Raw genomic sequence first — 14,255 nt, 5'->3', positions numbered from 1 at the left:
AATTTGGGCAAGTAATAATTACTGCATTACTGCAGTGCATTTAAAACTTATAGTCACGGGCTGTATTTATCTGAATGCTACGATATGTAGTGATCTATGTTGGTGTGTTTGCTGCAGATAAGGAGCTGCAGGTTCTGCAGAGCATAGCTGACCTGACAGTGAAGGCTGCTGAACAGGCTGTATTCAAGTGCGAAGTGTCTGATGAAAAAGTGACGGGGAAATGGTTCAAGGACGGCGTCGAAGTCCACCCCAGCAATCGCATCAAAATGACACACATTGGAAGGTATTATATCAGACTGCTGTGGCTCCATGTTTGAATGTCAGGCAGCAGTTGCTTTGAGCTCTCTGTCCCAATTGTCATGTGCTGCTACACGTACAATCACATGCAGACACAGCACACAGACTCACACAATGATAGAGCTATCACAATAAGCACTGTCTGTCCCATTGCTTGGCAAACTATTACCAAAGGGTTTTCCTAGTTGTTTGACCCATTTCTTGGATTTTGTAGAGCTCTAACCTCTAAAAACACACACACACACACACACACACACACACACACACACACACACACACCCCTAGGGTCTGATGTTTCTTTCAGTAATCCCTCGCTCAGAGCTGCCTATGGCAGGAGATATGCCAAGGCGACAGCGGTCACACAAGGTGAAAGCCATTTAGTATGTTTCTCACTCTGCGATATTGCCTCATGGAGTATGTTGCCAGGGCAACTGTCTTTTGCATATATGCGGGTCACAACGAGTGTTGTCTCCTTGGTTACATCTGGTAACATGTCTCCAGGATCCACAAGCTGACGATTGATGACGTGAAGCCTTCAGACGCTGGAGATTATACGTTTGTCCCTGACGGCTACGCTCTTTCTCTCTCCGCAAAACTCAACTTCCTGGGTGAGAGCGACATGCAAACACAAATAGGCATCTGATGCTTTTACGGAATATGAGCTAACCACATATATTTTTCCCCTCAGAGATCAAGATTGACTATGTTCCCCGACAAGGTAAGTCTTGTTTTCTCTAGAATATGTACATTTACATATATTACATTTATCTTATTGTTTACGGTTATGTTTGGGCACTGGCAGTACTTGGTTAAAGGAAAGATTGTGGACTGGTTTAACACAGAAAAAGTTCAGTGACTCCGGACACCATCTTTCAATCACCTGTGTGAACAGTGGCTCAACCTGCCAACTGGGTTGAGGAAAAGTTAGTTTTGAAAAATTTAAAGTAAGGATATGTTTGCACTAGGTATCTACCTGAAAAGAAAGTGCTAATTTTTTCCCACAAACATCAATATGCTGTAAAACTAAGTTTCTGGCTGCGGTAAATCACCGGGAGTCAGCAAAAACAAGACTTCCAGCTGCTATTAAGTTGCTCTTTGAACTTCTTTCCGATCATGAACTGCAACACTGACACAATACTGCAGGTGTCCGTCTTTGAAGAGATAACGCAAAAATGATTTAAAGTGCGCATGACATGAAATAAATTATTCAACTGGTAAAATGCTGGTAACAGTCTCCTCGGCTCCTAGTGGACACACGCCCTAGCTTGCTTGTTTAGCATCACCCACTTCGACATGATGCTGCTCCCAATGTAAATGCTAAAGTTCAGTTTTCTACCAGAGCAGAGTGATCTACTCTGAAAACAACAGAAGCATCAGAGCAGTTATTTTTCTAACCTGACTCACCTCTTTCCTCCCATCTTCTCCTCTAATGACAGATCCTCCCAAAATCCACTTGGACACCAGCGGCACTGGCAGCAAGAACACCATCACAGTGGTGGCTGGAAACAAACTGCGCCTTGACGTCGAGATCACAGGAGAGCCGGCGCCCACCGTGTGCTGGATGAAAGGAGACCAAGTGAGGGAGAACACAGAGGGATTCTCACCACTCACCTCATACACACTCAAACACACGTCAGATACTTTCTACCTCTGTGCGTCAATCAGAGACTCCAGCCGTTAGTCACAGTACAAAAGAAGAATGACACATGAATTAGAGTGGGGAGGTTGCATCACCTTTCATTGTGGCAGCTGTGCGACACCGTTCTCTTCAACAGTGCGCTTTGTTCTGTCTGTCTCTGTCCTGCCCGGTGTGATAGGTGTTGTCTGAGGCCGAGGGACGGGTCCGCGTGGAGACGAGGAAGACCCTGAGCAGCTTTGTAATAGAGGGGGCGGAGAAAGAAGATGAGGGCCACTACTCCATCACCGTGACTAACCCTGCTGGAGAGGACAAGGCTGAACTCTTTGTCAAGATCGTGGGTCAGTGGATTCTTCTAATTTTCCTGCCTTTTGTTGCTCCCATCCTATTTTTCCTGGCTCGCTGAGAGTGGGATGGTTCTGAGCTGGGACTGGGTAATGGTCGGAAAATATTGATGCAAAATGAGTGAAAATAATCCCAAATTACCACTGTTGGTTCCACTGTTGGCAGGAAACCCTGCAACATATGAATGTTGCATATTGTAGCCAGACCTGTATTCAGAAATGCTGTACATGTACTGAATATTTGAATGTTTTTAGATATTCATGGCAGTTTTACGTTTATTTTCACATAATTCAAAAAAAAAACTAGATAATCGTAGGTTAGGTTATTGTTGTGCATTAATGCAGATAAATGCGAGTGTTACCCTGTAATCATGACTGCATAACTGTGATACCTGTAAAAGCAGAGAGCATGTTCATTGTGAGCATGGCTTGTTTTTAAAATTGATAACGCATCAGTAGTGTAAATGTACAATTTAAAAAGTAATTATATACCATAATCTTGGCCCTAATATTGGCAGAGAGCATATTCAATGTGATGGCCTTCAAGCTCATTCAGGACATGAATAATAACCAACGACTGGAATGTTGTTAAAACATATTAAAAGATCTAAAACACTACAGCATGCGTTGAAAGACTATGCTTTGCTATATGGTTGGCAGTAGTGGTGAAGTATACATGATTTGGCGTGCTGATACAACATTTTAAATACACATTTGACAAAAAGTCAAAATTATTTGATTTGGTAAAAAATAAAAAAGAAGAAGCTTTGAACATATATATAGGTTTAAATGGGATAATTTCACTCTGCAACTCTCACCTGCATGCTTCCTTACATACCGTACTGCCTAAAAATCCCACTTCCTCCCACATCCAAGCCTTCTCTCATTTGACTCTCTGTTTCATCTCTCCTCATTTTCCATTTCCGACTGTAACCTGCCTCTCCAGATGTGCCCAACCCTCCTGAGAATGTCAAATGCACGTCAGTTGGCGAGGACTCTGCCACGATCACATGGGACCCTCCTGCAGTTGACGGCGGAGTTCCCGTTAAAGGTACCCCTGAAACACAGCATCTAATGTTCACATCTGATGTCTTCCTCCCAGGGGGAAACAGCAGTTTACAAGCCTCTGTGTTTATTACAGTGCAATGTTTTTGAACTCCTTTCCAAAGAACCACTGAGCCACTTTTAATGATTTCACCGTATGTTGATATCGCCTCCTCCAGGGTACCTGATGGAGAGGAAAAAGATTGGCTCGTCCAGATGGACCAGGCTCAACTTTGATGTTTATGAGTCCACCACGTACGAGGCGAAGAAGATGATTGAGGGCGTTCTTTATGAGATGAGAGTGTTTGCAGTCAACGGCATCGGCGTCTCTCAGCCCAGTGCAAGCTCGAAGCCCTTCATGCCCATTGGTGCGTTGCCATTTGTCATTAGCAGAATGGTTAATTAACAGAGGTTTTGCACACAATGCTCATTGAGGCAGCTTAACCTACCTCCCATCCCATTTACACTGGGTATTAACGTATTAATTAGCTCCTGTCTCTCTCAGCCCCCACCAGCGAGCCCACTCGTCTCATCGTGGATGATGTGACAGACACTACCTGCGCACTCAAGTGGCGTCCTCCAGAGAAAATCGGAGCAGGCGGCATCGATGGTTACATCATTGAGTACTGCAAAGAAGGAAGTAAATATACGCAAAAATAGACACCACTGAATACTAAGGTGTTATTGAGGGTTTATCATTTGTAACTAATGGTGGCATTAAATCTATAAAGCATTAAACTGATGCAATGTAGATCTATATTAGTTTTGGGTTATTAGTTAATTAAGGTGGGAAAAATCCGTTTGGTTAATGTCCATTCTTCTCCAGCACAACTTTCTTTATCTTTTTAGCTGTGAAAACCCTTTTTAGCTAGCTAGCATTCACGCTGAAGGAGGATACACCAGCCGACGAGATTTTTCAGAAACCCAAAAGTTGTCGGCACATCTGTCTAACTTTCCTACCAACAATAATAACCATTCAATTAAATGATAATGCATTAGTTTGTTAAATCACAGGGTATGTTAAAAAAAAAGCCCAACTTGACACCTAGCAAATCTACAGTGTTTTAGCTTTAACCTTAGCCGCAGTGTTTCACAATTATTTCATGTCATGTGCATATTTAAGCCCCCTTTTACAAGATTCTCATTTTCAGGTCAGCCATAGACGTTTTCAACAAGCTCCTAAAGCTAATGTCAGCTAAATGAGCTAACCAGCTACAGCTAATAAAATATGTCACTGACAATCATCATTTCATTCGGCAAACCTGACAGTTGCCAGGTAGAAATGGGAAGTCTATTTTTGTCAACTTACGTCTGATCACTGTAAACAGCATAATATCCTACGTGAGGATGTAAAGCTTGACAGGTGTAGAAACAGAAACTTGGGGGAGCAGAGTTTAGCAAACAGTCAATTAGTGATCAACATTCACACCTGATTCCTGATGATCTTCTCAACATTACCCTGAGACCAGAAAACCAGACTGATTCTGTTTTTTCTGGTCTGTTCCTTGTCTGATCCGACTCATCCCTCAGGTGACCAGTGGGTGCAGGCTAATGAGGAACCAGTGTCAAAGAACCAGTACAGGGTGAAGGGTCTCCCAGTGGGGGAGAAGATGCTATTCAGAGTGGTGGCTGTCAACATCGCCGGGCGCAGCCCCCCCGCCACTCTCTCCCAGGCCATCACTATCAGAGAGATCATGGGTGAGATACATGTTTTAACTCGTCTGCCTTTTTTTAAAATCCAACATATATTTTACTGATATATGGATATATTTCATATTGTTCATATTAAATCTGTTAAAGCTGTAACAGAAACCTATTTTGGTACCAGTACAGTCAACAGTTAATTATGAAGTTTACCACTTATCTGTAATAAAATTACTGTAAACCTTCTCATAGATTGTTTCTTAACCACATACTACATCTAAGAAGGATGTATGTATTTTCATGTCTCAATAATTTATATTTATGGTACACACACAGTCATAACCAAACACATAATATACAAACTGTACATGCTGTACATTTAATACAGCTACACTCCCTCACACACCCACAAACCCCACTCCTCTCATCTCCACTTGCCGTCTGTCCTGTGTCCACCCCCCAGAGCATCCTAAGATCCGTCTGCCTCGCCATCTGAGAACCAAACTCATCGCGGTTGTGGGCGAGAAGGTGAACTTGGTCATCCCCTTCCAGGTTAGTCCAAATCTGGCCAAGCTCCTGCTGGTTTTTTGCTCCTGCTTTGTATTTTGTTAATTTTTTTGTCAGTCTAAAAGCAGACTTTTGATTATACGGACTAGATTAGACAGAGTAACAGAGTAAAACCAGTTCTGGCAAGCTTCTGCTATACAAGGTGCTTAAAGATTACAAGGTTGCTTTCCCACTGACCTTGTGCTAAATGGCCAGATCAGACTCTAAATTTGGTTTATTTGAAAAATGGACAAAAATGCAGCAGAAGCCTAAAAAGCCACTCCATGATCCACATAAAATAGGTCATCGCACAGGGGTTTCAGGTGAAGTCTGGAGTGGTTTATTTGAAGTAAAAACTCAACTGGGCCAAGAACACAGACAAGAGATATGTTTAAAACAGCCTGTTTTCATTTACGGTCGCCCATAGTTTTCTGTAACATATCCAAATGAACTTTACTTGCGTATTCTTGAGAGAGCAAATAACCAAATAACTGCTTAAGACATCCCTTCTGCTGCAATCTGATAGGGCAGTTTTTTTCCCTCTGAAATGCAAATCAGATCTGTAAACCCTGCAAGTAGCAGAGGGAGCAGCAGCTCAAAGGGCACAAGGAGCATCACATCATTTGACAGCAGCTTGCAAATTGTTGTAATGGTGAAAAGAAGCGAAGCATAAGTAGCAAAGGGGGAAGCCATTGTTATAAATAAAAATAGACAAGAGAAAGTGAGCCTTAGCTCGGCTTGCTTTTGAAGAAGCAAGATGAAAAGCATACTCGGAGACAGAGGACGTGGCTTCACGACGCTCTCCTGGGAGAGAAGAGCACCCACGGCTCTGTGGACAGACTCTACTCATGATGGAATATGTTTTCTAACTAAGGCTGAGACATGTTTAACCAGAACAGGACGCAACAAAACAGTTCACAGCCAAAACATGATGAATTTTCTGTCGCAAAAAAATTAAAAATAGTGTTCTTTGAGACATTAATCACAAGACTAATTCACAGATTTCTTTGTCTTGATTCCTTCCTGTCGCTGTGACTGCAGGGTAAGCCTCGCCCCATCGTGAACTGGCTCAAAGACGGCGTTCCCCTGGAGGACAAAACGGTGGGAACTCGCACCAGTGAAGTGGACAGCATCCTCTTCATCCGCTCGTCAGAGAGAACCCACTCTGGAATTTACACGCTGTCTGTCCAGATCGAGAACATGTCGGATAGCGCTGACATACACATCCAGGTCGTAGGTCAGTCCCGTCATGGCAAAGACAACCCTCTTAGCTCCACCTTGACGCTCCCTGTTGCATGTTCTCTCATTAAGATTAGAACACCGTGCATGGATCCTGCTTCACATTCACTGTTAATAACCCGTTTGGAGGGGGATGTTGGCTTGAGGCCAAATCTGTGACATGTCATGAGTTTCTCTTTTTTTTTTCCTCTCTCAAAGTTGATGATAATTCCTAATTTCATACTCCTAAGGATCTGTGACTCAAAGTAGCAAATCATCAAAGCGCTGATTCCCCTCTCTCGAGTAATCCTTGCTCTTGCACTGCTACATGTGGCCCGCCAGCTCATTCCTCAGCTTACGGCTCGTCTCCCCGGGTCAGGGTACCGGGGGTGGATTATTTGGCGGGGCTCCGCTAGGATTATTTGCGTGTAGACTGGGATTAGGTTTGGATTTTGAGGGCTACTCTGTCACTTCCTCTGCTGAGAAGGTTGAGCTAATGAGAGGCTGCAGCTCCTGTGATCACCCCCCCACACACACACACGCACACACACACACCCCCCACCCCCACCCCCCTCAACTGAGGTGTCACCACACTCTTTCAGCAGGAGACATTGCAGGAAGGATTAACAGGCAAAAACAGTTGTACTGCTCACAGTTTGTACTGTACTCCACAGAGGAGCGCGTGCAGAGCAAGATTAATGACAAATACATTACTATGTTGTACAGTATTTCTGTACGCCGCTGTGTATAGCACAGGCCACACAGAGGGATCGATGATAAACACACTGCATTCTTCTGCTCTGTAATCCGCGCAGACAAAGAGTGCTATTTCTCAGTTTGCCAGCTCTATGCCAACACAGTTTTCCCAGTAATGTATGCATCTATCACCGACTTTCCTTGAACCTTTGTCTTCTGCTCTGCTAATCTGTCAATTTTTGCCAAATCTCTTCTGCTGCAAGTGTTGACTTCTTTCTCTCCACGGGACTTCCCTACTCCAGATCTGTTTATCAATCTCTGTACCTCTAAAAGCTTCCCCGCATCTCTACCCAGGCAGGGAGAAAGAGTTAGTTATCTCCACCAGCTGTACAGTATGTTCTCTCCTGCTCATGACTGCCTAATGAACTTGTCTCGTTCACAGTTTCACACAAAATCCTCCAACTCTGTCTCCTCTCATGATCCCACCAGAAAAGCCCGGTCCTCCCATCGCAGTACATGTCACAGACGTGTGGGGTTTCAACGCCGCGCTGGATTGGAAGCCGCCCAAAGACGACGGCAACTGTGAGATTATCGGCTACACCATTCAGAAGTCTGACAAGACGACGAAGGTACACGTGACGAGAAATGCATGGGCGTGTCGATGTAGGGGTTCAGGCGACTTAACTCACTGGCTGCCATATTGGAGGCCTGAGCAACACTGTCTCTTTTTTTTTATGTAAAGCTTCTTAACAGGAAAAAAAAGGTTAATGTTTGTCACTTTTAGGTCTGCATGCTTTCCTGCTATTTGTTAACTAGTCTTAACTAACTGCTCAGTAATATCCCCTAACTGTGTTGACAACACAGTTGACTCGAGCGTTAGTTAATGTATCCAGCAGGAGCTAACATGAGAGCCGGTTAATAATCTAAAAATATTACACGATTTACACACTATTAGTTCGACTTATTCTAATTATTTATAATGATAATGAATTATTTTATCTCATGTAAAGTATAGAATTAATGTTGCTGTGACAGTTAACGTCACTGTAAACTGGAAGTAAGCTCCTGCGGAAACACACTGATACATTAAATGGTCTTGCTCCAAATTATATCCAAAACTTAATAACCCCATATGCGCCTGGGTGTTCACTTAGACCGGTGGATGGAGCTCTGCTGGTTATTCCTACGTCTCGGCAAGTGATGAAAGGTGAGCGGGGCAGCATCATCAAGACTCAAAACATTCTTTTACATGAAAGCTTTTATGAATGTTTGATATATTCTTGTGTTTGATTTTCCAACTATATACACAATTATATTTTTGTGTATTATTATTATATTCCTTTATTTCATCACCTTCTGTTTTATGATCTTTTCTTTTAATTGCCGTTTTTTAAATTCCCCTGTTAACAAAAGTGCTATATAAATGAAGTTTATGAATTTATATTATTATTATTATTATTATTATTATTACACATAAAATGCAAAGGGTTTTGGTATTCTGATTTGTTCTACATTTTAAAACATTTCGAAACGTTACCCTGTTTGCTAGTGAACGTGTACGTTATACGGCCTGTCCGCACAAGTATAAAAAAACACGTACGAACACTTGTGTGCAAGTATAACTTCAGTTTAAGGCAGTTGCATTTTACACTTCAACAAGCAAACATCTTTACTTTTACCCACGATTGTTCCAACTATGATGTCAAATCCAAACAGTGTCCTTGCTTTATTTTTCAGATGGTTATTTGCCCTTTAGTTTCCAATTTTGTGTTTTGGAGAAAAGAGCAACAGCCTGGTTGACTGGCAGGGCAACACAGTGTGCACTAGCTCAGAGGGACAGTTGATTATGGATTGAATATTTTACCCATGTTCAAATTTCAAATGAATAGGGACAGCCGCCTGATGGTTTGTAGTATGCAGTGAAGATACAAGACACAGGAAGAGAAGGTGCAACCGGAGTATGGACTGGAAAGATAAACACTTGCATCGATGCCTTTTGACGCTTCTATCCGTACCTGCTTGGAGGTTTGCCGTGTAGCTGCAAAGCCCGACTGTACCGTCATGGTCATTATGTGTTATGAATCGACTGGACGGTGGACTAGAGGAACATGGATGCTGGGGATAGAAGATTCTTCAGCTTATCCAGATCTCAGCCTCAGCCATAAGCCTCTCTGAACCTCTGCTTCTCCCCCACCCCTCTCTCTCTCTCTCTCTCTCTCTCTTTCTGTCTCTCTCTCACATCAGGAATGGTTCACGGTCTATGAGCACAACCGCAGGCCCAGCTGCACTGTGTCTGACCTGGTCATGGGGAACGAGTATTCCTTTCGAGTGTTCAGCGAAAACATCTGTGGCCTCAGCGACGACGCTGGCATCAGCAAGAACACCGCCATCATCACCAAATCAGGTAATGAGACCCCTGCAGAGCACCGTGCTCCGTAACATGGTACTGCTGCTTTTGATGCCAAGGAACATGTGACGCATGCTGAGCTGTGGGTCACGATATATTTATTAAGATATAGTATAAGAAGAAAGTCGTCAGGAATGGTGGTTAACAATGCACATGATAAAATGAATGTTATATGACTTTTAACATAATTGTTGGTCGTAATTAACAACTTACAAATAATATAAAGAAAATGAATTCACAGGGATTGTGCTTAACGGAAATATTCTTTGACAGACTGTTTAATAACATTTTAATACTGGCCGCGGATTATGAAAGCAACTAGGCTGGGAAATTAACACCTGCCACCAGCCAAATGCTGCTAATGTTGTTGTGTTGTTGCATTTGCTTACTCCACCAGAAGATTTGCCAACCAGCCAATCTCTTTTGTGTTCCAAGGAGCAGTCTGGCCTATAAAATTGTGAGAATTGTTGATCATAGTCGCCCACCTGACCTCAGGATGAAGCAAAAGTCCGTTTCCTCTCTCCAGATAATTAAAAATCGTGATCGCCAAATTAAAACAATTTGCCAGTGTAACAGAATGTGGTATGGTATTAAAAGCAAAACAACACAGTAGGTTATCAATTAAGCATTTGAATTTGAATGTTTTACTCAGTTCTTCGACAGAGTCCTAGTCCTACCCTTGCTTCATTCAACAAATGGTGTCTAAGGCCATTTCTGCTTTCCTTATACAGACTATTGACAAATCACCAGAGATTTCACGTATACAGAACAGAAACATCAGTGACCATGGTGCAAAGCATCTTTCATCTTAATCCATCAAGGGGTAAAAAGGTTTAATATCCATTCTTAAAACAAGCAAACTTACACCCTAACTATCACTTGTATGTATGTCTATATGTACGTACTCTTGGTGCACTTCTTTACCCGATCTCCTTGCACTTATCGCATAGATGCAGTAGTTAGCACTTCCACCAAGGTTTCCTTCTGCACTGAAGCTTAAGTGCTGTCTCTCTCTTGTAAGTCCCTTTGGGTAAAAGCATCTAAATGAGCAAATGTAAAATGCAACTAATTCTGTATTCTTCCAACCTCACATGCTTCATATGAGGAAGCTGGAAACAGCCTCAGAGGCCGTCCTGATGGAAGCCAAAAACTAAATTCTCAATTTTCACAGACTTGCACTTGAAGCTCATGCTGGTCTGCACCTCGCTTTGTGTTCCTAAGATTAAGTTAATACACGAACCACTTTTCCGCCTGTCCAGGTTTGGACTATAACCCTGCACCCTTCAAGGAGAAGGACATGAGCAGATCCCCCAAGTTCACAGCGCCCCTGGTGGACAGAAGTGTGGTTGCGGGTTACACCACCGCCATCAGCTGTGCCGTCCGCGGCCACCCCAAGGTATGAACGTCTCTGCAGGAAAAGTGTGTGTCAGGGAAGCCATTTCTTTCTCAACCAGTTCTGGCCTTTTGAGTGGAGATTATTTTCTATGTTTTGATTAATCGATATAAAAAAAAAAAATACTTCACGTATTTCAATGGAATTTGGTTGAAAGTTAGTTCATGGACCTCTCCTCACGAAAACTGTCAAATTATTTACTCTTATTATTTCAATATGTTTATGTTGTTGCTGATCCAGATGTAGATCCAGTTTATACTTTTAAAAACATAACTATATAAAATATGAATCTGAAGAATAGAAAAATATGGACCATTATTATATCAAATATTAGAAAACTAAAGGATTCAGCCTAGAAAGCTGTGTATTATACAGTACGACGCAATGTCCCAGCTGTATACAAAATATACACTACAGCACTTTAGCTCCACCCAGCCTGCATACACTTCACCGACATTGGCCCCTGGTCGCTCTGCTGCGAGGGTACGCCACAGATTTCACGCTTTGTGTTTTTCAGAGCGAGCATGCAAGTTTAAAGTGTCAAACAGTGAGTGGGGAACAGTCAGAGAGGATATTGATGCCTTTGCAGCAGAAGTGTATTTTTATGTCTGAAGCTAGAACAAGAGGTGGAGCAGAAAGATCTTTGAACACACGTTTTTTTTTTTTTATATCCCGCCGAATCGGCAAAGATTTGTCAAGCCGAAATGTTGACCTAATTTCACCCCTTCCCTCTTCCCTCCTTCCCTCTCCTCCCCTCCTCTCTAACATCCCTCGCTCTGTTTATACACTCCCTCCTCCTTTTTCTCTCCTCCATCCCACTAATTTTTGCCTCCTCCTCCTCCTCCTCAAACACACCGTTTCCTCAGCCAAAGATCATTTGGATGAAGAACAATATGATCATCGGTGAAGATCCCAAGTTCCTGATGCAGAACAACCAGGGTGTGTTGACTCTGAACATCCGCAAGCCTAGCCTGTTTGACGGGGGCAGATACTCCTGCAGGGCCATCAACGATCTCGGGCAGGACGAGGTGGAGTGCAAGCTGGAGGTTCGAGGTACGCTGCCTGAAATTCTCTTCCCATAATGCCACAGATCCAAAAGCAGTGAACTGGAGCGCGACCTGGGTTTTTTCTCTGACAGTCTTCAATAAAGCTCAGCATGACAAATCTCCATCTCCTCAACCCTTTGACTGATCTCTTGTTTGTGAAACCGCAGCTGAAATTCGAGCCTGCCTGCGCTAAAAATAAATCACCTTATTGTATTTGTCAGTTAAAGTTTCAGAGCCACAGACGACTCTTGAGTGCTGTAGTCTCTTTCAACAGGATGATCTACCGGCCTCTCATGCCGATTAAAATTTCTCTTTTTCTCCGCAGCCATACAAGAGAAAGGACAGGAGGCGAAGAAATGAGCGACAGCACGAAACAGCAGAGGATACAGTTGAACAGGAATAGTAATGGATTATGTATAACGGGATAGTCATGAATAAATATGATTAGAATAGATCACTGGTGAGGCACTAAAGCCAATCCCCCCCAGCCCCCCCCCCCAGTACGCTTGCCTTTCACTGCTGCAATGACGAATGCCACATCAGTAATATGCCATAAATTCTTACAGCAAGCTGCCACCTTGTCACTTCCTGACTGAGAGACGCCACAGAGTAGTGTAGTAGCACTGCCCCGCTGTGACCACACGCAGATGGATTCTTCTTATCTGTGAAGTGGACCTGTCACTGAACACACTTATAAAACAGCCTTTCATCCATTACGGCTTCCTGTGTGGTCTGTTTTGTGTCCGCGACGTTTTTATAGGTTGGGATGAATTTATGATTGTGATGCAGCTGTAGCGCTGACACGCAGCGCAGTGTGACCGACCGGCTCCACATCTCCGCCTCCTTCGCCGCGGTGTTAGGTGTGTGTGATGTGTGTGTGTGTGTGTGTGTGTGGGGGGGGCCCTGTCGGCCCTGTGATGGTTGAACGGAGGGATCGTTGTTCAGCCAGGCATGGCCAGCATCATGGAGCCACTAGGATTAAAGGGGTTCTTCTGCGCAGATAAAGACTTGCTGCGTCCTTCACACACACACACACACACACACACACACACACACACACACACACACACACTCCCTCTCTTTACCCATTCCCGCTTGCTCTCGCACTACACTCCTCATGGCATGACCTATAGTGGTAGGCCTTTACAGATACATGGCTTACACTCATGCACATGCAAACGCAAACACACAGCCCGAATCAGGGTCTCATTAGCATCACACACTAGAGACTAATTAATGCACCCATCAACACTGCCCTAATTAGCTCTCCCACGTCATTACTGAGCAAACGAATTACCGCTAATTTACACACCCGCAAAACAAACACAGAACCGTCTCTGCTGGGAGAGTCCGCCGCGGCTCGCCTCGCACACCAAATTAAAGCCTCACCGATGTGCTGCAACCCAGACCGCTGTCCCAAGTGACCCCGCCCTCCCTTACACACACACACACACACACACACACACACACACCCCTAATTCGACCAATCTGACAGAGGAAGATTTGAGGAAAGATCAAGTTAGAGACAAAAAGCAGAAGTTCTGTCTGAACACATCAAATAGTTTGTGGAGTTTCCTGCTGCAGAGCAAATACACCGGCCTCCTCTGTGGGTGCTTCACTCCCCAGGCCTGTCCCACCGCCGACCACATCAGGACCTGGTCTCACGTCTCTCCAGCAGAGGGGGTAAGAGCACAGTGACAAAGACCACGACTGACCATCATTAGTGTCTGTGGTGTAATTGAGAGTGGCACGCTATTACATTACCAACGCATCACCGAGTGGAGCTGCGTACCTGAAGGCGTCCAAGAAGACACGTGCCAGCCTGATCCTGACGCTTGGCACTCGCCTTGAAACATTCGGCGCTTCTTGAGCACAATAGATCACATTGCCTCCTTTACATTGCAGCACGCAGTTCAAGATGAGTCGAAACAGGGTGAGGGCATAAGTGCCCAGATAAAGCAGGGAAAAGCCTCCAGATACCTGA

General features: G+C 43.8%; 1 protein-coding gene across 1 annotated transcript in view; it reads left to right on the top strand.

The window, feature by feature from the left end:
- Positions 1–12,984, top strand: part of mybpc2a (myosin binding protein Ca) — a 28,713-nt gene extending 15,729 nt beyond the window's left edge. The window contains exons 11-26 of the mRNA XM_056402468.1: positions 118–283; positions 799–905; positions 986–1,015; positions 1,734–1,873; positions 2,115–2,274; positions 3,224–3,328; positions 3,501–3,689; positions 3,827–3,961; positions 4,852–5,019; positions 5,429–5,517; positions 6,553–6,748; positions 7,915–8,054; positions 9,670–9,829; positions 11,092–11,228; positions 12,092–12,278; positions 12,597–12,984. Coding sequence (XP_056258443.1) covers positions 118–283; positions 799–905; positions 986–1,015; positions 1,734–1,873; positions 2,115–2,274; positions 3,224–3,328; positions 3,501–3,689; positions 3,827–3,961; positions 4,852–5,019; positions 5,429–5,517; positions 6,553–6,748; positions 7,915–8,054; positions 9,670–9,829; positions 11,092–11,228; positions 12,092–12,278; positions 12,597–12,631 — 2,144 coding nt within the window. The 3' untranslated portion in view covers positions 12,632–12,984. The remainder of the gene's footprint in view (positions 1–117; positions 284–798; positions 906–985; positions 1,016–1,733; positions 1,874–2,114; positions 2,275–3,223; positions 3,329–3,500; positions 3,690–3,826; positions 3,962–4,851; positions 5,020–5,428; positions 5,518–6,552; positions 6,749–7,914; positions 8,055–9,669; positions 9,830–11,091; positions 11,229–12,091; positions 12,279–12,596) is intronic.
- The last annotated feature ends 1,271 nt before the right edge of the window (positions 12,985–14,255 follow it).

Source organism: Seriola aureovittata, chromosome 17 (genome assembly GCF_021018895.1).
Source record: "Seriola aureovittata isolate HTS-2021-v1 ecotype China chromosome 17, ASM2101889v1, whole genome shotgun sequence".
In the NCBI taxonomy this organism is placed as follows: Eukaryota; Metazoa; Chordata; class Actinopteri; order Carangiformes; family Carangidae; genus Seriola; species Seriola aureovittata.
Note: the sequence above shows the minus strand (reverse complement) of the source record. Positions and strands in the feature narration are given on the sequence as shown.